Source organism: Rhamphochromis sp. 'chilingali' (genome assembly GCF_963969265.1).
Source record: "Rhamphochromis sp. 'chilingali' genome assembly, chromosome: 11".
Classification (NCBI taxonomy): Eukaryota; Metazoa; Chordata; class Actinopteri; order Cichliformes; family Cichlidae; genus Rhamphochromis; species Rhamphochromis sp. 'chilingali'.
The window spans coordinates 10,085,850-10,113,828 of NC_137938.1; the positions used below are offsets into that span (position 1 = coordinate 10,085,850).

Here is a 27,979-nt window from a genome sequence, read left to right on the forward strand (position 1 = left end):
GCATTGCAGACTAACACCAACAGGAGCTAAGTTAAGCTAACTTCAAGCCGGCTAACAACCGTGCTAATTAGCAGTAGCAAGCTAGTACGACTGCAGAATAATTACACGACTCTGAATGTAATTCTTTCTTTAGCTTAAATACTGGAATAACAAGTTGAGTATTACTTTCCAGACTGTCCCAACTAACATTATGCTCATTAACAGCCACTGATATAAATAAGAATCTTAAGTGACCCTGCTTTATTTTAGTACCTTGGGAAATACACACTAAGGCTGTGTCATATCATACCATCCCTGCTTATATCAGTATAAATGTTTATGTCATATAAAATTGTAATATTGCGAAATCAATGACATGTTGATGTCTTGCCTTTACATTTCCTAGCACAACAACACAAGCCCAAGCATGCTTGAGAGCAAGAACAGCATTATAGACTCCAATAACAATTTAAGAGCTAGCTTAATATATTAAGTGGTTTGCCTAAAAGATGTCAGACTTTAGCGCACAGTACTTTGCAAAATATGCAAGAAAACTGTTCCTTCTAAAGGTGGAAACAACCAATTTGTTCCACCACTTCAGGCAAAAACATGCTGTCGAGTGCAACTAGGGTACAAAGGCATGTGAGGAGGAGATGCTAACAGATGGTAATGTGTAACACAACCCTAAACAAATGATTCTACCAAGCATGTCTATAACTAGCACTCGCTAGTTACAGCCCATATTACAGGAAGAGCAAACAGTAGATGGAAATTACTGCTGTGTTTACATAATGGTAAAGAGAACTTAAGCAACTGGTTAAAAAGCAGAAGACTTCTAAGAAGACTTGAAAGGTTAAGTATTTGATTTTCCTACAGGATGTAAACTTTACAACATGCTGTAGGAATTTAGAGGCACAAACTTCTTTGTAGTTTACAGGAAGCAGACAAAAGAATATTTTTGAAATGAACTTATTTTCTTTGATACTTATAAAAACAATGCTAATCATAATGAAGGTAAGTATCAAGCAGCCTTGCGTGTTGCCTTTATGCTTAATGTGGTACGAAATGTCTCAACAACTCAAACACCTGCAGCTGCAAGTGCAATGAAAAACTAGCACTTCAAACTGAGAAAAAGTCAAACGAAACCAAATCTAAGCCGAACAATCTAAACACAGCTTCCACGATAAGCTGATACTGCAAAAGTTTAAAAAGTACATCGTGTTTCCAGCTGACAGAGAACCACATATTCTATCCACAGATGGCGTTTTTACTTTTCATTCTATTTTTATTAGATTTGTTTATTTTTACTGACTGATTATTTAGTAGATTTATAATGTTAAAGTGTTGTTGTAGCGTTTCCATAAAGACAGTTGCGACTTGGCTTTGATGTTTCCTTCATCATCTCAAGCTTTCAAGCGTGAGCTTCCACTTTCTCCCAGAATCATACATATGGAGAGGGAGGCAGGACTAGACGAGGCACAGAATGATAGGAAAACACTGACAATTGTTTAGAGGGCAAAAAGTAAAATATCAAGAGAGTGACAAGGATGGGAGGACAATAGAGACAGAAAATTGATTCAGATGGCAGAATACAAAGAGAGATGATGATAGAAAAGAAAGGTAGAGGAAACCAAGCAGACAAAAACACAAACAAGTATGAAAAACAGACATAAAAGAGAGCAAAGTATAAACAAGTAGGGAAGCAACACAGAAAGTGAGGCAGAGAGAAAGACAGCTAGGGCATAAAGCACACAAACTCTGATATCAAACGTGTTTAGAAAAGGAGAGTAAATCACTCTTATCTTCCCCCATGCTGTTTGAGTGGGCCATTGTCAAATTACCAACCAATTAGCTTGATGACAGCCCCTAACAGACCACCCCCCACTGACTGAGAATTAGCTAGGCAATACTTCAAAGGTTTGTCTTTAAGGAAAACTGAAAATGGATTTTAAAAACCCGTTACTGAGTAATCCCCACAGGACAGCTGGAGAAGGCTGCTTCTGTTCACTCACTGTGACATGCAGGAGCAGAAAACTAGTTAACCTTTAATTAACTAAAGTAACCAACGATCTTTTCTTTGTTTCTGTTAAATTCAATTTTATTTATACAGAGCCAAATCACAACAACAGTTGCCTCAAGGCGCTCTATATTGTAAGGTGAAATCCCTACCATAATACAAAGTAAACAGAAAACCCAACAATCATATGACCCCCTTTGAGCAAGCACTTCGGCAACAGTGGGAAGGAAAAACTCCCTTTTAACAGGAAGAAACCTCCAGCAGAACCAGGCTCGTGGAGGGGCAGCCACCTGCCACGACCGGTTGTGGTGGACAGGACAAAAGACATTGATAATAACTAATGATTAAATGCAGAGAGGTGTATAAATACATAGTGAGTGGAAAAGATGACTAAAGAAGAAACACTCAGTACATCACGGGAATCCCCCAGCAGCCCAGACCTCTTGCTGTGTAACTTTGGGAGGAGAAAGTTCTGAGGTGAACTTTCAAACATTTTCTAGTAACAAAGCCTGAAAGGTATGTCTGACTACAGTCACATGACAGACTTATACCCAACATATCTGTGTTGCAAAAAAGACGACAACAAACAGAAAAAACTGCACACAAAAAATAGTTCCAGTGACCCACAAACATAATATGAGCATCTTTTCAAGACAAACCTGGTGAACTATGAGCGCAAGAAAAAAAAGATACATTGTATCCACAATGGAGTTTCGTTTCACTCACCACTAAATACAGAATTAAGAATTTGAAAAAGCGCTGCAGGCCTGGCAAAACAAAATGTACAGAACATGTTAAATTAATAACAGTTTGGATTCAAGATCATATTACTCAGCCCAAGGTGGAACTATGTGTGTGGTTAATGTATGAACCATTATGTCGATGAAGGTCCTCACTAAGATAGCTGAACGGGCTTGTTTGTGTGTGTGTGTGTGTGTGTGTGTGTGTGTGTGTGTGTGTGTGTGTGTGTGTGTGTGTGTGTGTGTGTGTGTGTGTGTGTGTGTGTGTCTTCTCTACCTGTTCTCAGGGTCTGGTGTGGTCATGGCTCGGGTTACATAACACATCTTCAGTGGTATGCACCTCCTGTCACCGTTCAGAGACAAGGAGTGCTGAATCGTAGGACTTGGAGTTTCAGGTGAGGAGGTGACGGGAGGGCTGCTGAGACGGGGGGACTCGGGAGGAGGCGTCTCCCAGCCGATCTCTGACACGGGAGAGCCCTTTTTGACATATGGTGTGGCCTCACGCATATACTTGACTGGAGAGGAATAGAAGAAATACATTTTTAGTACACACAAAGCAATGATAACAATAAAAATTGAGCCACATGTTGAGATTGCAAATTATTTGTCGTCACGTTTGGCCATCTTCATAATTTTCTGTAGATAAAATGGTTCATATTTATATGCTATAGTGACGCCTATTTGTCTTTGCACACTCTAAACAGTATAAATGATTTAATTCGTATAAATATATATACTTTTACAAAAATACATATTAAAATGAAAAAAGGCTACATGTATAACAATGAGGCTGTTCTTTTGCTGGCAGGGTTGTAACCTCATTTAATACAAAGGCCAATTAAAATCCCAACACGTTTGACCTTACAGGCTTGCAGATACTCATAATGTAAAATCCATATGTGCTTCAGCAGCAATTAACAAACCTTGTTGTTTTGAAGGTAGTCTGTATCTGTCATAACGCAGAGGAAGGAAGTGAGGATACCACAAATGTTCACATGCACAGCCAACATTGAAACTGTTTTACTTATAATACCACTGAAGTGTTTGTTAAGCACAGACTTTCACGGGGCGGAAAAGTAATTTTCAGCAACATATCTGTGCGTTAATGATGCTTGTCAGAGACCCAGGAGGGTGTACAGATTACAGAAACTTGCCTCTGATAGTAATAAAACTTAGGACCACAAGTCTGTTTCGTGTCCGCATCATGCAGTGGCGGTTAATTAGATTGATTACAGCCTCAGACCTGCTGCGTCACGCCCTCACCATATATTTCCTGTGTGTAGTTTTACAATCATCTGTCCAATACGTTCTCGTTCACCCGTTAAAATCAGAAGGAAGAGAATCAAATCAGTTACTTTGCACATGTGCTCTGGAGTGCACGATAGAAGCCCACTTCAGATGCTCTCTCACTAAAATATTCAGTGTCCTCTGAATAATGTCATCTCTAAAGATGACTATTGTCCACAGAGTTTTCTGATAAAGCAATACACGTTTTGCTCCACAGACAGCAGGAAGCTCAGTGGAAAAACAGTGATACATGTTCCTGTAATAATTAAGTGGCCCTCTGTGCTGCCACTTGATAACAGTAAATGTCAACATGCCATTTAACTGCGGTGGTTTTTGTCAACAAAATCAAGTGCCTCTTCAGCTCTCAATAATTTGTTGAAACGTATTGATTTGCCTCATCGTCTCTGTTGCTGCTGGCAGCTCTGGCACCACTGAGTCACTTCAAGATCCACGGCCGACGCCGCTGGGCTATCTGAGAAACGCCGAATCCAGGAAAACACACAGCTTTACTTGTACGAGTCATACTGATGCTCATTTTAAATTCCACATGTCCTCCTCTTTGAGAGGAGGAGAAAAGAAGGCTGGAACCATGTTACAGTGAAAGACAGAAATAGGGAGTCGGAGATAAAGTGGGTGCACAGATTGCTTTCTATGTCCTGAATACGCTAAATCCTTATTATGGCCTGGATGTCTAATTGGCATATCTCGCAGTACAGCTGCATATAATTGGCATATGGCTGGTGGCATTTGTAATCCAGCATGTGAACTATTCTTGGTAGAAGCACTATTGAGCACTACGGGATGGTATAACAAGCCTAACCTCCAACCTGTAAATTAGGGATGATAGGCTCATAACACAGAGGCTCATAACACAGAGGAGAAGACAGGGATGATGTAAGAGTGTCCTCAATGGACGTACAGATACGATGTGATCTAATTGCACAGTAGAATAACCCACACAGTCAGATCAGATTAAAACAGCTTGAAAAAAAAAAAAAAAAAAAAAAAGGTTGATACTTTTGTTGAAATCAAAGGACTGAATAGATCAAATCCAGCGCAGTCAAATAAGGACAACCACTTCTGCTTTATGTTAAGTGTGTTAACTCGAAGGATATTAATAAAAAAGGGAAGAAGCAAAAGTCTGAAAGACTGAGACTGACTTTTGTGATTAGACAGCAGCACAGAGACCATCTGCCTCATACTTTGTGTTGCAAACATCACAAATCTGCAGCAGAACATCAAATTCGTGACTTGTGGCGTTTTGCTGAAATTTTTCTGAGCATCTTAGTTCAGCCATTCCTGCACTGTGAGGATGCGTTTGCTCCCTCTGCATTCCTTTAAATGTCAGTTTGAAAGTTTAGACTTGGTATTTGGGCTCAGGCTAAAAAAACAAAAACAAAACACATATATAATCACACCTTTCTAATGGGCCTACCCACAGCACTGTGCCTAAATCATACATCCTTAAAAAATAACTGTGAAAGCATGTACACCACACAGAAACCACAAGACCTGCGGTTGATCAGCTAGGCGTCTTTTGCTCTGTGTCAGTTTCCGACGCTGGTAGAGAACGTGACTGTAAAGACAGCACGAAGCAAGATGAATCCATCTGCTGATTTTCAGACACAAACATGTGGCACAATCCTAACAACTTACCCGTTAATTTCACACCATACACAAAACCTTTATTATTATCTACCCAAACAGCTGATACCCTGGTTACAAATTTACAGTCCACTCTCTGAGCAGAAAAAAAAAGACATGCCACCCATCTACTATAAAAACATAATGTTTAGTTGATGATTTGCTTGCAGTTAACATCTACAAAGAATCCCCATTCCTAGAAATAGAGCTCTAAGTGTTTCCAGTGGAGGGGAAAATAAAAAGGGGTACAGTCCGTGCAGTCATTACACTGTAAGTGTGTACATCTGTGTGCATTCCCTTGGGTCGTGTTTCTATCCCATTACAGCGCCAGCTCTGCGCAATAACCTCAATAGCTGGAGAAGAGCTTGAAAAGGATAGGGCTCATACTACTGGAGCCATGAGAGGAGTCTATGAGCCGGTTTGCTGTTACATAAGTCAAACTAAAGAGATTCAAACGAGAGGCTACACTTCCCTATCTATTTGATTTTATTTTCCACTTTCCAGCTCATCCTTGCTCACCCATGTGCAGATAAATCTTTTTTTATTATTATTAGTAGTAGTAGTAGTAGTGGTGTGATTTCCATTCTCCGAGGTATTTTGCAGTTACAGCAGTCATTGATGCAGATGCCTCAATGCATCAAAACAGCTGTTCGACTCACCAGTGAAGTCATTGACTTCTTTTGATGATTCAAACGCTCTTCGCTTAATAGAAACTGTACACGATCCATTACTTACACATTTTTACAGCTGATGCACTCAATTTGTTCTTGACTGTTAGACCTTCACAATGAATACACAACGACAAACACACACTCTTCAGTCCGTCCCTCTTGACAAACACACACTCTGGTCTATAACATTAAGTGTAATTACTGTAGCTGTCTCATTGTCTCTTTTTTTATTTAATGGTCTTTAACGGTATTTAATGGGGTTTGAAGTCATTGCATTTACTACTATATGCTTCAAATGTACTTTCTGTTTTGTGAGAAAGTGCATCAAAGGAGAGAAAAAAAACACTCATTAAAGCTGCGGAAGTGAAAGTAGACTGGTAAAAGCTGGAAAGAGGCCAAACCAGACTAAAGAGGTAGAAAAAAAAAGAGACGCTCCTCTGACTGTAGAATTGGGCCTTTTCCTCTTGTACCTGGATACTACAGCAACACAAAAGGCCCTTACAAATCCACCCTCGAGGCACCTTTTTGTAAGATGTTGGCCAATATTTCAAAGATTCCAATACTACCTTAACCGAACAATGTGTAGCAACTAACAGCAGGTTAAAGAAACGTGAAATGTGCATAGGTATGCTTACTCACTGACCATGAACTGACACCAAGTTCAACACTTTTCTAATCAACTTTCTGAAGAGCATATTTATATAAAAGACACCTGAAAGGCATTTGCTAAAATGTCACATTTTAAAATACCGCCGATGATGTTACAACACAAGAGATGTAGTACTAACAGATTAAAGAGTACTTCTATATGTAATACTGAACTTAATGATTTAGTTATCGTGCTATAAATATGAGTTAACCTGTGGGGATTGCCCATAGGTGTGAATGCGGCAGTGAATGTGAGTGCGAATGGTTGTTTGTCTCTGTGTGTTAGCCCTGCGACAGACTGGCGACCTGTCCAGGGTGTACCCCGCCTCTCGCCCTATGACAGCTGGGATAGGCTCCAGCGCCCCCCGCGACCCTGAAAAGGATAAGCGAAAGCGAATGGATGGATGTAAATATGATATTTACTGCAGGAGTGAGGGAATTTGGCATAGTGTAGTCTGAGTGATGCACAGTAGAGAGTATGAAAGAAATAAGAAAGAGAAAGGAGCACAAAAGGAGCGCTCAAAGACTTATTTGCCCAAAAAAAATGCAAATGTGCAGATGCAAATGCAGAGGATGTGGACACCACAGTGTGTGTTCAGGACATAAGAAACTTGCATTGAAATTACATTAAACATTAACCTGAATGTTAAAGATAACAAACCTACACCATTCGCACTCACAGGCAGGGATAGCTCAGTAGGTAGAGTGGTGGCCCCATGATCGGAAGGTCGGGGGTTCGACTCCACTGAACGGCTACCCTGAGGTACCCCTGAGCAAGGTACCGTCCCTACACACTGCTCCCCGGGCGCTGCACTGGTGGCTGCCCACTGCTTCACTGGGTGAATGGGTTAAATGCAGAGGAACTATTTCCCTATGGGGACTAACACGCACACTTTACTTTTACTTTACTTACTTTTTACTTTCTTTACTTACTTTTTTTACTTACTTTACTTTTTACTTTACTTTAACTTTACATTTAGCAGATATCATTATCAAAAATTTGAATTTACCTATAAAGCACTTCCCCTGAATTATGACAGCTAGCAACTTTAAAAAAAACCCAAAGCTTCAGAGGATGAAAGTGTGAGCAGGAGGATACAGTCACTTTGTGGGGTTACAAGTTTTGCATCATAAAGTTTGATCTTTCCAAACTCTTTTAGCTCAGATTCATGCATGCAGCTATCAAGTAAGGAGTGCAGTGAGTATTCAGCTTATTATTGTATAAAGGAAAACTGGTTAGCAATTCTAGGCTGATGTCTATAACATTGAGATGATGGAAGCTGTAGAAAACAAGAGAAATATGGTCACAGTTTAACTTCCATGCTTGAAGCATAAAAACTAATAGAAATAACAGCTTCAAAATAGTGCCAGGTCACCTGCCGTAATCTCATGCATGCTTTCACTTTTCAAATACGACATTACTGCTGTGTTTAGACAAAAGACTTTGGCTATTTAAGAGGATTAAACGTATTACTGGGAGTTCTGTAGAGAGTACTGAAAGGACTACATTGACAAAAAGCCTATAAAAGATAATTAATCCACAACTACCTCCCTTCAACAGCGCAAACAATAAAGCACAAAATAACTTGTGAAACCCTGACAACTTGTGTGGTAATGTTAACCAGCCATTCAGCATGACCAAGGACTGGGCTTTCAGTTTGGTCTTGGCTCAGGAATCACCTCCACACACAGAGACAGTGAATCAGCTGAGGCTGAAAGATGTTCTTCCAGATGACACATTTTGTGCCATGACGTTTGGAAGAAGAAGACGACGACTCGGTGTGATTAAGGCCTCACTTTCCAGCTCTGAAGTGGAAACAGTGCAAATGACTTATATGCAGACTATGTCTTAAAACAGCAACACACGATTCCTCCAACATGTATTTCCTCAGATCCTGTTTTTACAGTGGTAGAAAATGATTTTGAAGACACTAAGACAATGATAAAAATAAATAAATAAATGCATTTAAACTGGATTTGCAGGGGGGGGGGGGGGGGGGGGGTCTATCAGAGACAGGATAAAAAACTTTCATCACAGGGCAAAGGTAACTGCGCATCTTTTTACTAATTTACAGATACTTGTTCATCTAAGGCAGGAGTTGACAGCCTTTACTATCAGAAAAACAATTTTTGAGACACTTTAACCAAATAAATCTATAAAACATGTTAACATGTCTCCCTTTAAAGCACTGTAGATACGAAGCAACGCAGGTAAGTATGAGTCCCATCTGTTTTGGTGTAATTTAGTCAAATTTAAAGTGCTGAGTTTAGATTGACAATGAATAAAATACAATCCCAATAAGATCCCAGTAGCTTAAAAATTCAATTAAATTTTGAACAAACTCCAGCAAGAGCACACCAATACACCGACAGTGTTGGGAGTGAAAACAAAGTTAAAACAAGTTTGTTCACAGGCTGTTAAATTGAAGGCTTTTCTCTGCAGCATTTAGTTTTGGGGGGATTTGGAATCCATAGGTAGGGGGACTCAAAAATAGTCACACAGGCTAGACATATGTATAGGATACACATCCTGCTCTGTCACTTCAACCCTTTTGCTGTCCTTCACTACATTCATGAATCTTCTCTGTTGTCTTCCTCTTTTCTTCCATTGTACGATATATGCACTCTCTCTATTTCAGGTAGTTTCACTACTACCAATTAAGAATAGCTTGAAGCAATATTTGATAAAAAATTTAAATAATACAATAAACAACCGTTAATTAGTATCGTATTACTGTTCATACAATTTTTTTGGATCCACTAGAGAGCTGCATGAGGCTCAGGAGCCAAATGTTTGAGACGCCCACTGCCACCGCATAGCAGTGGTCAAAGTGCAGGATTTCCCCTTAAACTGTTCTAATACTCACATAAACAGTACAACAACTCTAAAGAGAGCCTTTATCTAAAAATCGACAAATATTGTTTGCCGGTAAATTAACTTTCCATTACTCACTAAAGCGACACATATGACAAATATTTCATTAACAGGAATCTCTAAATTAGAGCTGTATTCTACATTTTCCCCCGTTTCCACAAATGGCAACACAAACAAGTAGACCTACTAAAAACCAAAACCACAGACTGAGCAGATGGTGGGTTTGACAAAAGCCTACTGCCTCATACGTTCAACAGAAGTCTGCGATGCTGCATGACTAAGAGACTCTAACATGTGTCATTTTTGTTCACTCCTTTAAAAATCCTAATGTAAGGACTAAATTGATGTGCTTCTTCTCCACTATAATAAAAAAAAACAACTATTTTGTCCTCACAATCACAAGGAAACTAGGCTAAAATAAACATAATGCACATAAACACAATGATTACACCTGGAGAAAAAAAGTTTTTGTGTTTTTTTCCAAACAAAACAGATGAGTGTCAGCGCCGGGTCGCTGCTTTTGTTTTGTCTCTATAAAACACTCGCACAGGAGAGGAATGAATGATTCAATCTATTATCTCCACCGCCACAACCACGAGTACAACGCCACAGTTGCTGTTATTATCATCACAGTCATCCGCTCTGAGTCAGCCTCCACAAGCTGTATTGAAGGAGATGATATTTTCTCTAATGACATAAACAGTCAGCTGGTAGACACGCTGACTCGCGCTCTTCTCTTTCCACACACACTCAGCCATATATCGACTCTCACTCGTCTAGACAACAACGCTGATGATTTAAATTGATGGCACGCACGAATGCACACAAACAGGCAGATGCTCATTCAGACACGCACGCTGCATCACACTGCTGACAGCAGCACGCACACATGCACGCACACACACTTCCAGATGTCAGGTGATGACAGCTTTGGCTTGTTAAAGGCTCAACAGGAGAGCTTACAGGACACCGACTCATTTCCCGTGGCTGAAGTGAAGTGTGGCAGGTGTTCTATTGTTTTCTGACTTTTTATTCTTAACATGCTCTGCTTCCAATGGGAAGGTTGCCAATATTTGTTTGCATGCACTCAGCTGCGTGCAATGGTTCCGTCAGTAAATATACTATTAATTAAAATACAAAAAAATACTACCAATTAAACTTGTTAAATAGGAGTTGTGTGTCTTTATGGTGCCCTTATGTAACCCATTATCTGCATTTATTTAGATAATAATGTTTTTGTAGGGTGAACAGTTGGTCCTCAACTTAAGAAAACAAACACTTTTTACTTGTGCTGCATTCATTTAACACAAGTACCGTGTGTATAAAATCTCTTTTGAGGTTCTCCTTTTCAAACAATCAGCCAAAAAAATGAAGTTTTCTCCACAGACTGTATTTAAAAGATGAACAAAAGGAAGGAACAGATCAAGGGGAGTACCAGAGGACACTGCGTACCTCTGTGGTAGTGGCGTATTAATCATAAAGTAGCCATAGCCTCAACCATACCCTGCTTTACTGTTTGTTTTACTCACAAAGAGATAGTTTGTTCACAGAGTACAAACAGCTTCAACTAACAAAATATTCATGAATCCTGGGTTTGTGCACATGCACTGCGGACTTCTATGCAAGCTGACTTATTTTGCAACCAGTGTGCCACTGGTTGCAAAATAAGTCAGCACATTCAGGGGGAAAACAGAAGTGAAATGTGTGAATCAAACACCGGGGCAGCCACTTTCTAAATTAAGATCTGCACCTATTTGCATAGGACTTGTTTTGATCTGACAAAAATTCACTGATCCGTTTTAATCAGGAACTGCATTTTTGGCTACAAACAAAGCACTCTGAATAAATACTAAGCATTATTTGCTCAAGTGCAGAATATAAATATTGTGCTTGCCAGACTAGAATTTATGCTTCTCCAAACAAGGTGACAGGCAAGAGTGAATTTAAAAAAAACATTAATCTCGATGTTGATGACCAGTTGTAATAAACGACTGATCTAAAGGGAAGATTTTCCCCAAACTGTCCCAATTTAGTAGAAACTGACCTGTCTCTCTACATGCACTCGTGTTTCTTAGACTGAGGTTCTGCCCACTGCACTGCAGTGGGTAATAAGACTTGTTAGAGAAGATGTAAATGTTCCTTATAAGCTACTTGAAATGCTCAGCCTGGTGGATAAACTGAAGCCAGACACTGGATGATGCTACAAAGATGAATTGAGGGATCACTGTAGCTGCAGGGACACTACTGATATGTTAGGCAAGCTTTATGATGAAATACACAGTTTAATGTTACCTGCTAGTTCAAGTCAAAATGACTGCTCTATTAGCCATGTAGTCAGGTGTTGATTAATATCAGGTTAAAGCTGTTAAAGGGTGAACAGGAAATGCATCAGGATAAAGGAGTTTATATTTATTACATCAAGATCTCCCATTAAAAAAAGACAAAACCTAAAAACAAGAAATACCACATAGACAAACCAGAGGATAAAAATTAAGGAGCGAACAGAACAATTATTCTAAGACTCTTTATACCTCTAGTAATTACAGTTGTGGTCAGAAGTTTACATACACTCATCACAAACATGTCATTTTTGGCTTTTAATGACTTCTTTGAACTATTTTTTCAGGTTGGAATGATTATATAACATGTATCTTTAATGACTTTAAAAACATGAATTGGGTGCACAACGTTGAATTTATGACATGTAAATCGACTGGTTTCCTTGCATGGACCAAGCTTTAAAGCCAGTTCTGAAATGTTCAATAGGGTTGGGGTCGATGCTATGCGAAGGCCATTCCAGAAGCTTAATGTTGGCCTGCTTTATCCTTTCCAAAAACCAGTTTTGATGTGTGTTTGGAATCTTTGTCCTACCCAGTTGTGTCCATGTTTCAACCATCTAGCTGCTAATTTAAGGTGAAGCTTAAGAATTTCACCTTAAATTATTTATTATTTCACTATATCAAATGTGCAGTAACAGCAGCAAAAACAGTGCATGATGCTACCAACACCATGCACGACAGCTTGTACAGTATTCTTAGATTACTGTACAAGCTAAATGTACAAGCATAGCTCTTGTCATTGAGGCCAAACAGCTCAATATTAGTTTCCTCTGATCATAAAAATACTGATTTTGATTTTTCCATGATGATATGAACTGTGATAGTGATAGTGTAAAATTTGTTTCGCTTGTGGACAGTGCAACTGGTGTCCCAGCAGCTCACAGTTCATGGCAGGCTGGTTGGTTCCTGGGTTTTCTCCTCTCACCTGAGGCTGACAGTTTGGGTCTTCTTCCAGACCTCTACAATTCTCCTTAGATCTTCACTCTGTTTCTTGGTCTTTTGCACTGTTCTGAGTATTGGTCAGTCCAATGAGCGCTGTCAAAAAGAGACTACTGGTTGTAGTCAACCATGATCACAAACAAGAAATTAATAAGCCTTGTCAAGTTAGACGACCTTCAGCACCACTAATTAAAAGATTTAAGTATATGTAAATATGCATTCATGCCCATGATGAGTGGATGGAAGCTTCTGAGAATTGTTTAACTGTTATTAAGTCATTTTTAAACATCTCAAAGTGTTGGCAGCTTCTAAAAGAGTCAAGTTAATAGAACATCCTATTGCTCTGAGGTCAGTGAAAAGTCAATTTAGATTGTTATTTATAATGGCACTTTTATAGTCTTGCTGATCCCTTAAGACACTTTTACACTACAAGCCACACTAAGCCCTTCCCACAGGTGTTCACACAGCTCTTTATCACACACACATGCACACAATAACACCAGTGGATGCATTGTGGAGCAATTTGGGGTTAAGTATCCTGCCATAGGACACTTTGATATATAGATCAGAGGAACCAGGCATCGCACCAGCAACCTAGTTACATAATTACTCCAATTTACATCTTAGCTGTAATCTGACATCAGGAGTAATATGTTTATCCTTAATTTCACTTGATGACTCATCACATGAATACTTAAATTAATACATATATGTCTTAAAATAAATAATCTGTTTTGCCACCTACCATCTATTATAGGGTTAAACTATTCCGTTATATTTACAGAGACGAGTGAATTGACGTGTTTTTCTCCAAAAGAATTCTTCTCATGTCTTTTCATCTTAAGCATCTTAAGCTGAGGCATGAATCAACTTTAACACCCACATGATTGGACTGAAGTGTCAATCATCACTGCATAAAAACATTTAACAAAAAGAAAACATAAGAAAGAAAACAAAGAACACAGTACAGGGACCATAAAATTCTTATTGTAGTTAACGTTGAGAGGTAAAAGGGTTCACATCCGTGATGTTGCCACGCAGGGTATTTCAGAGGTTTTCTATAGAGCCCTGATGATGCGAGAGGAGGCAGATTAAGACCTATGTTTGCTGACGGAGGGCACGGGAGAATCCCTCAGTGTCATTTAAGGGCTCAGTGCACTTCAAGCAAACTGTCTGATAAAATGTGACATCCGATCACGTCTAAAAGCAAAAGTGTGTTGGAGAAGAGTCAAGTGAAGGGAGGTTTATTTAGAAAGCACATTTACAGTGGTAGACAAATAAATAACGCAAGACCGAAAAAACAAACACTTGCCATCCAGCACCCCACTGGTTCAAATCTGTGGAAGGACTCTGTGTCTGTTTGCTGTCTTTATCTGTACAACATGAATCATTCAAACGGGTAAACAGTGTTCCCTCAAAGGCATTCATGGTATTCCACTCAGTGTTGTTAAAGTGAACAAAAAAGAAGCTTGTGAACATGAACCCTGCCTTCTTTCTCACCTCTGCACACCTGTCCATTAGCTCTTTTTCAGTAGACATGCCATAGGACAAGTAAAGGTGTAAACAATAAAAATAATGAATGGTAAATTCCATGTAGCCGCCTGTTTCAGGGCCCTGGTATTTCTCATGCAGCTATAATTACATATAGGATTAGGAGGATACATCTCTGCCATCTATAATCCAGTTTTGAGATCCCTTCACAGACGCCTTAACGCCCACTCACATCCTGGGCCATCTGACCTCAGGAATTCGCATGATAAGGTGGGGCCAGGTTTCACAATGAACACACCCGAAACTCTGGCTGATTGGGACCCACGCCCAGTTTCCCACCTTGGCTCAGGCGACTAGAGGATCATCAGGGGGTCCTTTTGTCCCTCTGTGGGGGGTCACTCCCACTAGGTTTATATCTGGGACTCTCCACCATTTGACCTTAGAACTGAAGAAGCTTCTCGGATGAGAGGTGAAACGTCTTCAAGCAACTTAAAGAAGTCCAGACGCTTTTCTTTGCAAGCTCCTTTGACTACGATGACCTGGATGACTGAGAACCTTCACAGACATACATATAGGATTATTTTTCTTATGCTTTGCTTTTCTTGCTGTGACATGTCAAAATGTCTTCTGTGAACACAGCGCGCTACAAACCAAAACTCTGGCCTTTATCATGGTGACCTGCCGCAAGCGGTTATTTAAAGGTGACCGATTAAACTGCGTTCTAAGCTGATCTCGTTTGCAAACAATCTTGAGTGCAAACATCCAGCTGCACTGCACAGCAAAGGCAGACACTCCAAGTTTAAAGTGTAAAATTAGGGTAAAATTTGTTTCACTTGTGGACAGTGCAACTGCTGTTTCAGCAGCTTACAGTTCATGGCAGGTTTGGTGGTTCCTGGGTTTTCTCCTCTCATCTGAGGCTGACAGTTTGGGTCTTCTTCCAGACCTTGGCAAAGTGGTGACAGATCTGAAACTTGTATTTACATACAACTGCTTGAAGTTTTTAAATGTCTCCAAGAAACCTTCCAAATTTGTGTAAATCTACAATTCTCCTTCTTAGATCTTCACTCAGTTTCTTGGACGTTACCACTGTTCTGAGTACTGGTCAGTCCAATGAGCGCTGTCAAAGAGAGACTACTGGTTGTAATCATGATCACAAACAAGAAATAATAGGCCTTGGCCTTGTCAAATTACCGATAACGGTGACAGATTAGTGTTCTAAGTGGACCTCGTCTGCAAACAATCTTGAGTGCAAACATCCAGCTGCACAGCACAAGGCAGACACTCCAAAAATAAAATTCTGTGGCACAAACTTCGACGATTGTCTCTAAAGGTGCCATTTGTTGATCGGTCCTTCAACAGACCACCATAACATTACCGGTTGCGGTTGCTAGGAGTTTTGTGGTGCAGAGCCTTTACTGATCTCCTTATAGAGATTCCCATTTGGTTTGTCTGACTGCATACTGAGCAAAGAACAGAGCCTACCGAGAGTCTCTGAGGACTCTTTAACTAAAGCAGGAGGCTCTCTGACATCAGGGCTTGTTCTCAGTGGGTCAAACTGCTGCCCTCTCACAGCTGTGTGAAGCGGAGGGAAGTAGCTGCTGCCTATTTTCAGACATATCTGTCCTTCGTAATGAGTTTCCAAGATGCCTTGTCTGTGCTTTAGTAAAGGATACACAGATTACAAACATCCACGTACAAATCCTTTGCACATTTGCAGACAAATTGCACCAGCACACTCTATTCCCACGGGACAGGTACGATCTCCTAAAAGACACATCAGATATTTTGTCTTGATCTCTTTCCTCATATGATACAGTCTGCCTCTCTCAAATCTTTTCAAGGTGGCTCCCACTCAAGAATAAAATAAAATGGTGCTGATATTTAGGTTTGACATATCACTATTCATTCGATTTTACTTTACATTTGACTAATTGATGCCATTTTGTTGTGCAACACCTTCATGTGTTACCCAATTTCTCACGTGCAAATTATCTCTCTTAAATAGCAGTTACTGTGAAAATACTAACCCTCACAGTAATCTTTATTTCAGCCTCTTTAAACCTCTTGTTAACTGTCCTTCTGTTTCAGTCTCTCATCCACTCAGTCTCCCATTAAATGCTCTTATACCCCCTCATTTTTCTCTCTCTTCACCTTCCTCTGCTCCGATCTCCTCTGCCCTTCTTTCAGATCGTGATACAGTTTTCAGCTGGGACCAGCATGTCCCCATGAGGAGTGTGATCACCGTGTTTGTGTATCTGAGATGAGAGAGAGTCGTGTGCACATGTGTATGGGAGAGAGAGAGAGAGAGAGACACTTTGTTCTCATTGTCTTGGGTCCAAGAGTCCTCTTAGGGACAGGAATGAAAGAACTGAGAAGTAGGCACTTATGTGCAACAGTTTCCTGTATGAAGGAATGCGTGTGCGTGTGTGTGTGTGCACGTGTGTCTGTGTGTAGTAAAATGGTCTTCACCTTTCTCAGTGTGGCTACCCACAGCCTAATCTTGATCTACATCTTGATATTTTAGCTGAAAGCAACTGTAAAAAAAAAATGAACAGGCTGCACATTTGAGGAAGCAAAAAAGGCCAGAGGAAGGGAAAAGATATGAGTTTGATGTTGCATGATTGTCCCATGGCACATCTAGTTGCATAATACCTATTTCCTTAATCTCAATTATTCTTTTCTGCAAAAGGCAATCAGTCTGTAACCTGTTTCCAAATTATGTAATAAAACAGCACCAAATGCCAGTGTTGTTCAAGACTAAGGTGACTGCAATCTAATTTGATATAAACAGGGTGAATTAATATCGGCTGCTGGAATAATATTTACTTTCCCAGGTATGACAACCAGCACCTCTCTTCTTTAATGTAAAATAAATTACATCCTACAGCAGAGGTCAAAGTGGAAGCAGTGTTTTTCCCGGTTCTTTTCTTTTTTCCTGCACATTCTATTAATGTAACAAGTGAGTGACAAGTGACTGTAATTAACTGGAAAGTAGAAAATAAAAAATGTGTCTAATGGACATGATCGAGAAACCTGAGTCTAAAAAGGCAACCATGTGGAGCCAGAGGTTCTTCCGACATTACCGGTGTCATTCAGTGAAGGAGCACTGCTCTCCTCACGTCTTTTGAGTGAGCCTATGGGCATCCCAAAAATATTACGCAACATTTGAGAAACTGACACACAAACTGATGTGGAATATGTTACACTTAGCTCTTACCGTCGGGGTACGCTTTTCACTCATTCACTAAATAAAATCTGTACTTGCACAAACACTCACAGGGGCTTCCAAAAAACAACCCGTAATCTAGTCAATCAATAAAAGGTTCCCCGACCTCTACCTCTCTTTCAGGTGTTCCTCTAATTCTTTTATCCTCTCACATGCCTCCTCTCCAGTATGCCTTACCTTCCAGAGTCACCTCTTTCCCGGCTCGTTTCAACGCCTGCACAGCCTCGTCGTGGGTCGCGTCCCGCAGGTTCATACCGTTCACGGACAGGATCGCGTCCCCCACATACAGAGACTGGGTCTGGTCCGCAGCGAGCCCCTTGAATATTTTACTGATGAGGATGGGCATCTTATTCTCCTTCCCCCCTTTGATGCTAATCCCGAGTCCCCCGACTTCCTGCTTGGTCACCTTGACGCACCGCTTTTTGTTGGCGATCGCTTCGGGTACCCGCTCCGGGAGGTCCGTGAACGCGGTGCGCACAGTTTGGGGGCCATTGTTGGAGTTGGTATTACTGTTGTCATGGTAAGATCCGTTGGTAACGCCGTTAGAGTTGACATTGTCATCGACACTCTCGTTAACGTTGCTCTCACAGCTTAACGTGAGCGCTTCCTCGTTCAAGTTGACCAAAACTTTGTGCCACTGCTCTCGCACCAAAACCTCCACAAATCCACTTTTTTGCACTCCAGAGCCAATCGGAACTCCAGTCGCTACTACCACCGCCATCTTTGGAGCATTTCTGTAAAAAATCACATGTGATTTAGTTCCCAGTGCGCTCGCAAGTTCCACCCTATCTCCCTCTCGCCCGGGCTGGACTTTGCCCCCTCTGAAGTTTTCTGCAGGACTTATATCGAGCGTCCCGTCCGACCAGCCCGAGCTCTTTCAGCGCAAACTCCCCCTCCGCTCTGCCTGCCCAAGATCCTATCTGCTGGGTGGAGTTTTCCTCCCCCCGCCGTCAGCCGATCCCATCTCCAGATCCCGCTTGTACAAAATGTGTACATCATTTGCCAACTTCTTGTAAAACACGCTAACCACAGAGGTAAACAAACACCGGGAAGATTAGGCAAAAATTCACTTCTCATCTATTCCAGCTAATTCAGAACCGACAAGACTACCATGATATGTGCCTACACTACTGTCATGTTAGAGTGGGCTTTACGAATCTTTTACACTGGCAGGAAAAGAAAATGTAATTTGTGGAGTAGAATATTTTTGTTTTGTGCGCTCTTGGGTAAGATGGAACTGAAGTCACGGAAAATTTGCATTTTTTTCCACGGCGCTAGATTTTTAAAGACATATTTAAATAATATTAATAATAAGATGAATCATATATATGACTAGAACTAATTTCCAGTCTTTCAAGTGTCTAGTGGGTTCCAGTCTTCTACGATAGCCCGTTTTTCCGTGGGTGAAGTGAGAAGGTTTTACGCGCGTACAGGAATGCGCCTGTGCGGGTTTTGTTGTTTCGAAGAACGAAAGAAGAGAGGGAGCACGTTTTTCTCTGAAACTCTGTCAAGGAAGGCCTCCCTCTAAGGCTTTGCTTTGTCTACTATTATCAAAGGACGTCCTTACGCCCTGTCAATCACACACGATCCAGAAAGCTGAAAAAAAAGTCAGTCAGCTCAGACCTTGAGAGCGCAGCTGGAGATGTCAGCATAGTGACCGGAGCTTCTCGGAGCATCGCTGGTCAGGCGGACCTTTCTTCACAGGCTTAACCCCTGTGTTCAAGTCTAGTGAGTGACTGACATTGAGGCTGAGACAAAATCAGTTTCATCTCATCACCAACTCCTGACTGCGTGTCAGTAAAAGCTGGAATACTGAGAACAAGAACAATGTTTAATGTAAACGTCTTTAGCTCCGCAGCTGTCTGGCTGTGGATATTACTCACAGCTGCTCAAGTGCTGAAACGTGCTGAAGTAGACCACAGTGTCACACTAAACTATTAGAAATGTTGCTACGACACCTACCGGTGACGCCTTTAAATACTAAATACTAGAGCCTCTTTGGCGATTTAGTGAATGTATGACTTGGCCGCAGACTGCTAATGTAGAGTATTTAACCTCGGTTTTGTGCCATATGTGCACAACTAGATTGTGTTTGGGATTAAGTTAAAACGTGTCATTAAAAGTTGTTCAGTTATGGAAATATGTAGGAATGCTGTGCAGTGTGGGAAACAAGCTTCCCTACAAGCCTGCCCTAAAAACTATGTCAGATCATTACTACTGAGCTGCACTAAAGACATGATTAACTGTGAGCAAGAGACTGCAACAGAAATACAAAGAATATTTTTAGTTTAATGAGGTGTAGGCAATACAAGCGATTTTTACTTTTATATGGAAATGAGCTGTCACGTGAAATGTACAATCTTTGTTGTGATAATGACCTTCAAAACAAACAAAGAAACAGAGAGGGAGAGAGTGCTATCTTTTTAAAGGTGATGGTACTTAAAGGTGTTAATAAATCTTTTTTATATCCCTCCTCACCCGGCGACTTGATTGCACATTTTGTTTTCAGTGCATCAGAGAGCAGCTGCACAGAGGTGTGGTTACACACAAACGCACATGTTCTGTGTTGTGGGTCTGTGAACTGGCTTTCTGGCGATAATTAAGAGGGGGAAGCAGTCAGATGAAGACTTACTGGACGCACATGTGTCCCGATCTTGTTTTGAGCTTTGTTTTTTTTATTATTATTACTATTATTTCACTTTTTATTGAATCATTTATTCATTCAGGGCCACCAATGGCCCCAAGGGGGAAAAAAACCACACTCATTCGTAAAGCTCACTTTGGTATATCTTTTTCCCCATCTCTCTTCAGCTTTTCTTCATCATCCATCTCTAGTTTTACTAGGCTAATCGTCCCTACTAGGCCTATTTGACCCTAAAAGCATGGATGCTGTGTTTAAAAAAACTTGTCACCTGCAACATGTTTCAGCTGACAAGTTGAAAAATAGGAAGCTAAAGACCAGGAAAGATGCATAATGCTATAATTAAATAAAGCATTTTTCAACAAAACAAGTGAAAAGAATTTGGAGATTAAAAATTATCTAAATTCTACTGAATGGCTGTTGTGTCTGGCCTATTAATACATGTAATTCTGTAGAGGAAACCATTTCAAGGGCACAGAGACATTTCTGAAAGCCACAGCTACGCAAGGGAGATAACTGGGTTTTTTTTTTTTTTTGGTAAAACATCCCCAGTTATCGACTGGGAATGAAGAAATTATTTATATATTCGAGAATGCATATAGAGATGCACCCTATCAAAAACTTATTTCCAAATTATATTGTTCACTGACCAATCTAAGGGGTCATGATACGAGATATGTTAAAGCAAGATGGGAAACAGAGGGTAATCTATCCCTAACAGGAGAGGAATGGGATGGGATCTGTAGGCAGCAGTGGTCGGTAACAAGCTCCGCCTCGTGGAGGGAATTCAGTTGGAAGAATGTAATTCGTTATTTTAATACCCCGGCTCAAAAATCCAATTATTCTCATAACACAACATGCTGGAGGCAGTGTGGACATGCAGCAGCAAATCATTTCCACATTTTATGGGAATGTCCTCGTGTGGTTCCATTTTTGAAGGAAATACATAAAGTCCTGGAAACAATCTTTCAAAAGAAAATACAATTTCATTTTGCAGTATTGTACCCGGGTAACTTAGAGAGTCTTAATCTATGCAAACCGGATAAATATTTGTTCAGTGTGCTGTTGGTAGCTTCCAAAAAGGCCATAACCCGCCGTTGGCTTAAGGAGGATACTCCTACTATAAATGAGTGGATTGATGTGATATATACTATTTTGTTATGGAAAGAATAACTTTTAGACTAAAGTTGCAGGCGGACACATTTGAGGATTACTGGTTGAAATGGTTGAAATATGTACAAAATGGGAGGCCCGATTTTGTATAATCTCATTGTATGTTCTGGTTTGTTAGTTTGGTTTTGTTTTGTTTCCCCCCACTGTGATTAATAAAACATAAATTTAAAAAAAAAGGGGGGAGATAACTGTTTGGTGATATGATGAATAAAATGTGAAAATATCTTTTAGGAAATCACAAGAGACGACCATCCAGCTTGCTATCAGTCCATAAGTTTAAAAAGCAGCCCACAGTCTAAAAAGCAGCATCTATGGGCATTAATGCACATGGCATGAATAACATGAATAACCATTAATGCCAAATGATATATACAAGTTTTGGAGGGACAAATGCTTTTTTCCAGGGGAAGACCTTGCTTAATTCAGTAAGACAATGCCAAACCGCATTCTGCATGTATAATCAGATCCCTGCAGTCTGGGTGCCAAGCAGGAAAAACTAATATATTTGGTGCATTATGAAATGAAACATACAACAAATGAGGCACTTAACTGTTGAGAAAAACCTTTCACTGTCAATTTTCAAAAAGCTTATAGAGCTGATGCGACTCAGTGAGAGACATGGCCTTACCTCAGCTTTACAGAAACATGTATAGTCATCATATTGCTTCACCAATACATTTTTTATCTATTAGTTTTAGCTGGACTGAGAATCGAGTACACTGAGAAAACCTTTTTAAGTTTGCTGCTTTAAGACTGACATGTCAGTTTTCCTATATAAAGCTTATACAGGGAAAAACATGGTGGGAATGACCATTGCCTTTGTCCATGCTTGGTGGCACATACATCTTTATGCTTGTCCAAAACAAAATGAGGACACGCTCCTCATAGACAAAGAAAAAAAGATCAGGATTTTGTAAAATACACTTCTCAAATCAATTAAATGAACGCTTGAGATCTGAATGGGAAAGAAAATCATGCTGGATAAATGTACTGATATGGACTGAGTAATGTGTTAGGGATGAAATGATGCCACATTGTTTGACGGAAATGAAAATTATCAACCAAATCAAAGGGGGAAAATGATGCAGCAGGCTAGTCCATTACCAGTAGTCCAGTAACTCAAAATGTTAGTTTGTATGGCCCCCACATGCATGTGTGCATACCTGATGGTGCTCCTAATGATACACAGTTGGTGTCTTGGGGGATCTTCTCGCAGATCTTGGGCAGGGGCGGATCTAGAATGGTGGCAAAATGATTTCTTGCCATCCCTATTTCCACCCAAGTGTTACATATGACAGAGTTGTTTATCAAAATAAGATAGCATTAACACTTTGAGCCTAGCTATTATTAACACTGAATATAAATTATAAAACTGAATATATTACATAGTGTTAACCCCTCTCCACAATTAACAAATGGTTCAGCCCGTAGTGCCGACCGGATTTATTTCTTGTTTTCTGACTGTGATTGTGCCAGATCACATTTTGAATCAACACCGTGGGCATTTCAGATTTCACACAGGTGGTTGTTTGTCACATGGAATGAAGGTGAGTTTTATAAACCCTCTGAGGTCCACGGACACACCTGACTGATTTTAGCTGATATAGCAACAAGCTGCAGCCACGCTGAGTCTCCATTTGAGCTTGTGTTGAAAGTTCGGACTTCAAAGTATACACCAATTGTTTAAGAAGAGAGCAAGGAGAGAGCGAGAGAGCGATGTCAACAGCGAGTTTTGAGATGTGGGAGATTTGTGACGTTAAGCGTGGAGTGTATGGTTAGTGTGTTTTGTATTCGTTGTTTTGTTTTGTGTGTCAGTGAGGGCACTAATGAATGTTACAAATGCAGATTGTCATGTAAACACTGTCTCCAGGTGGAGTGATACACCTGTTGTCAGGCCCGCAGGGTTTATCCCTGTGGTGTCTCCACTGTCTTGAGGCGGACGCACTATTTATTTATTTTATTTTATTTTTACTGTCACAAATAATTTGTGGGTCATCTTATTGTGACACCTGATTGTTCTCTCATTTTAGTTATAGCAGTATTTCTTTCTTTCTTTCTTTTTTTTTTTTTATATGGTTGTATAAAAAAACAAACAACAAACCGCCAGATGCATTAGCTGCATTTTTAGATAAATAGTTGCATATAACTTTGTTTACAAAATTTGTGCATAAGTTTTCAAAATTTACAATTTATATTTGCATTTCAAGTTATGAAAATAATTTATTAAACATGTCTGTGGTTTTTACAGTAAAAAATATAACTACTACTAGGATTTTGTTTTTTGTGTGATTCCATATCAGTTATGTTAATATAGTATGTCAATGAAAAAATAACTAAATTCAGATTTCTAACACTTTGTGTAAATTTAAACATGTAACAATTTGATTATTTCTAACAAAAAATAGTGTAAAACTTAAGTTAGACTTGTTTGTAAATAAACCACCCCATGTTGTGTAGCTTTCTGGATTATATACTTATTGGGCTACATACTTATTTATTATACAGGCTATACAGTACATAAAATCAAAATTCACATGTTTTATGTAACTGAAATGTTTAATTATGTGGGGTACAGAAAATAATTACGTTATAGATCATATTTATATGAAATGTGTATAATTACTGCATTTGAATCGTTTTAACCATATGTAACACCTGCATATGTGTGTTTTTGTTTGGTTTGTTTTGGGTTTTTTTAAAGGCTTTGATTTTGCCACCCCATTTGTTTTCCATGTCACCCTAAAAAAAATTCCTCTAGATCCGCCCCTGATCTGGGGGCCATTCAGTAGTATCAGTTCAGTGGTGTTTATGTGTTGATACACAATAACTTGATGTAAAGCCTTATTAGTCCGACAGAAACAAAAAATAAGCAGCAATTTAGCAGCATTAAAAAAAAAAAAAAAAAAGGTTTAAGCAAAATGAATGATTTGTTATTTAGGGTTAATTTTAATTTTACCTGCACATGGTTTGGCAAACAAAACAAGCACTCCTGATAGTTTAGGACACTCTTGGTAAATATATCTTGTTCTCAGCAGTTATATTAGAAACCACAGGTACATAGTTTCAATAAAAGTTTCATTGCCACTCCATGCCCTCATGGCTTACATGACTGAGCCCGTCTATCCTTTCACCTGTTCTTTCGTGTTTCCTGCCTTCTCATCCTCTCATATTAATACTAACTTACAAAAAATTTTCCCGTCAAAAATATTTTTTCTTTTACTTTGATTACAGGAAAAGCACAGCTGAAACAAATTAGATATGTGTTCCAGTAAGCCATATAAGTGAGTCAGCGTGCACACCACAAGGATGCTGGATCTACTCCACCCAAATGGAAAGTAGTTCTTGTCTACATGTAGCAGATGCTGGATGGACATTAGAAAGACCAGACATATTTACTGGTTAGCTTGCAATTGAGATTTGTGCATATGGATAAAGGGGTGGCATGATGCTGAATGGTGAAAAGGGGGCTGGGAGATTAAGTTAATGGCAGCTGGACAACTGACTGGCACAAAGCTATACAAATATATGAGAAGCCAGCTGTCAGTGTGACATGCTGGTGCCAAATGGAATCTGATACTGAAATGAAAAAAATAAAACAAAACGGATTATAGTCATGCTGGTAGCACTTAAAGTGTGTAAAGTGCTTACCTTTGGTTTTATAGAAGAAAATAAAACATTATCATATAACTTGTTGACCAAGTACAACTTTGCACTATCTGTTTCTGGGTGGTTTTAAAACTCAGGCAACCACAATTAGAAACAAGAACTTCAGTCAAATGTGCAGGCAAAGGAAGGAATATTGCACAATAGTTCATTCCTGTGAGCGAAACACACAAACATAGCTGTGGAAGTTAACCCTTTAAGAACAGAGGCTGTACAAGTAACCACTTGCTTGCTACAAGAAGAGAGTTTTTCAAGATTAAGACACTCAAAGTCGCTTCTCGTGGCTTTTGTAAATAAGTTAATTTAGTGATTGCAGTAAGAGATAATTAAAGACAGTAGTGCTTATATAACTCATGCTCTCAGTCATTTAATGTCATTATTTGCTTTTCAGGGCTGTTAAGAGGTGAGGGTCATAAATAAACAAGTCAAAGGGAGTGTTACTCAGCAGAGCATGGAGCTACTTTCGCATCATTTACAAGGAAATGAAAGCAAACAGAGCAGTTTGTGTACAAAGACAGGAAACAGGTCTGCATACAAGGCGGGGCTCAGCTCCCCTGGTTTATGTAGAAAACTAGGATGAGTATTTTAATACTTTGAATTCTGCTTATAGTTTGTTGTTTTTATAGTACATTTTTACATGCATACTTTTCATGCCATGTGGATGCCAACAATACTTCACCAGTTAAACCTGGACTTGTTCCCTGTGAGTGTGAGTCAGGGGAGGAGGAGCACATTTCAATCGTTTATAAGGAAATGAAAGTGAGCATTGCAGCGCAGTCGAAAGTCAAACTTTTAAAGGCAGCATAGTTTGTTTTAAAGAGGCAGCAGAACAAATAAGAATTTGTGTCCAGGAAGGTAAGGATCAAGTCCTTTAATAACATCCATTTAATTATGTTTATTCAAAGTAAAGTGAATGATTAAAACTTGATTAGACTTTTACGTGGAAGTTTAGTTGACAGCAGCATCGGGGTCACTCTATGATCATGTTTTTAGCCTTGTTTTGTTATTTTTCTGGTGTGTAATGGCTCATATTAGTAATTCTATGAATTAATAATAGGTATTATTATTGATACTCAATAGATTTCAAACTCATGCTCCAGGAATGGCCGCAGCCAGCAGTTTTCTGACAGAAGATCAGCTCCAGTGCTCCATCTGCCTGGATGTCTTCACTGAGCCTGTTTCTATTCCATGTGGACACAACTTCTGCAAAGCCTGTCTCACCAAACACTGGAAAGACAAAGAGCAACGTCAGTGTCCACTGTGCAACGAGAAGTTCAACAAAGGGCTCAAACTTCGTGTCAACACCGGATTCAGGGAGGTTGTGGAGAATTTTAAGACGCTCCCTGTAACAGCTGAGAATAATTCTCCACTCCCACCTGGACAGGTGCCATGTGATTATTGCTCTGGCAATAAGTTCAGAGCCTCTAAAACCTGTTTAGTCTGTTTGGCTTCTTTCTGTGAGACACATTTAGAGCCTCATAAGAGAGTCGCTGCCTTAAAAAGACACAGACTGACTAATCCTGTGCATGACCTGGAGGACAAAATATGCACAAAACACAACAAAATTTTAGAGCTCTTCTGTAGGACAGAGCAGACTCGTGTTTGTACCCTGTGTACGGAACACAGCGCTCACGATACTGTCCCTTTGGAGGAAGAATATGTAGATAAAAGAGCTCAGATGGGGAAGAAAAAATTAGAAGAGCCAGAAATTAAGCAAGAACAAGCACAGAATTATCAGAGGATAAAACTGAAAACACGGAGGAAGAAGAAAAGCAAAGGTAAAGCAAAAGAAAAAGTGCCTAATCAGATAGTAGGTCCTCCTCCTTTTTCTTTTCTCACTGAGGAGCCACGGCATATCGGTGGCTATTCCTACATCTCTGAAAATAAGGGCTTGTCTGAAGGGAGATTTTACTACGAGGTTCATGTTGGAGGGCAGACCGGCTGGGTTTTAGGAGTTGTCCCGGAGTCGATGCAAAGACAAAAGAAATTCAGACCAAACCCCAGGAATGGAAATTGGATTGTAAGGTCAGGAAGTAACTACTGCAGATGTCAACAATGCCTGCAAATGCCTGTTTTAAGAAGAAGGCCTGAAAGAGTCATGGTGTTTGTAGATTATGAGCAGGGATGCTTGTTCTTCTATGATCCAGACAATGCAATGATAGTGTACTCTGTTACTGGCTGCAACTTCAGCGAGAGGATTTTCCTGTTCTTTCGTCCTTTTGAGGAACTCAGCTGTGTACAGAGGCTGCAACGGAAGTTCCGAGAAATTTTTCAAGATCCAGAATCAAATCGCTTATACTGGATGTTTGTTTTGATATTCGTGTTTCTAATTTCATATTGGACGTCATTGAATGAACGAGAGGACTAATCTAATCCTACCACTGATGTGATTTCCTTTCAGTGCTGGATGCTTGGCAACAATGATGTTGACCTTTGCTTTTTAATTTACTACTTTTTAAACTTCCTACTAAAAATGTTTTTCAAGAGTATTTCTTAAAGCTATATATATATATATATATATATATATATATATATATATATATATATATATATATATATATATATATATATATATATATATATATATATATATATATATATATAAATTTTTTTTTTTTTTTTTTTTTTTCTCATCGTTACTCTTCA

The 27,979-nt window shown here is 39.6% G+C and overlaps 2 protein-coding genes across 5 annotated transcripts in view; one reads left to right on the plus strand and one right to left on the minus strand.

Moving 5' to 3' along the window:
- Window positions 1-18,763, minus strand: part of sntb1 (syntrophin, basic 1) — a 36,625-nt gene extending 17,862 nt beyond the window's left edge. Inside the window, exons 1-2 of the mRNA XM_080897630.1 lie at window positions 18,034-18,763; window positions 3,014-3,251 (exon numbers count right to left, since the gene is read on the minus strand). Coding sequence (XP_080753756.1) covers window positions 3,014-3,251; window positions 18,034-18,577 — 782 coding nt within the window. The 5' untranslated portion in view covers window positions 18,578-18,763. The remainder of the gene's footprint in view (window positions 1-3,013; window positions 3,252-18,033) is intronic.
- A 4,358-nt stretch (window positions 18,764-23,121) lies between these two features.
- LOC308405838 (nuclear factor 7, ovary-like) lies at window positions 23,122-27,792 on the plus strand. Of its 4 annotated transcripts, none has more exons than XM_080896599.1 (2): window positions 23,122-23,217; window positions 26,434-27,792. In XM_080896599.1, exon 2 carries the CDS (start codon window positions 26,436-26,438, stop codon window positions 27,699-27,701), a length of 1,266 nt encoding a protein of 421 aa, XP_080752725.1. In that variant the 5' UTR covers window positions 23,122-23,217; window positions 26,434-26,435; the 3' UTR covers window positions 27,702-27,792. The 4 variants fall into 4 exon arrangements, with proteins under 4 accessions (XP_080752725.1, XP_080752724.1, XP_080752723.1 ...); XM_080896598.1 differs by having other exon boundaries at window positions 23,187-23,217; window positions 26,414-27,792; XM_080896597.1 differs by lacking the exon at window positions 23,122-23,217 and adding an exon at window positions 24,391-26,188 and having other exon boundaries at window positions 26,414-27,792.
- Window positions 27,793-27,979: the final 187 nt, after the last annotated feature.

What these genes read in the sequence shown, in the direction of transcription:
- LOC308405838 (XM_080896599.1), top strand. Translation starts at nt 26,436, where the DNA reads ATGGCCGCAGCCAGCAGTTTTCTGACAGAAGATCAGCTCCAGTGCTCC.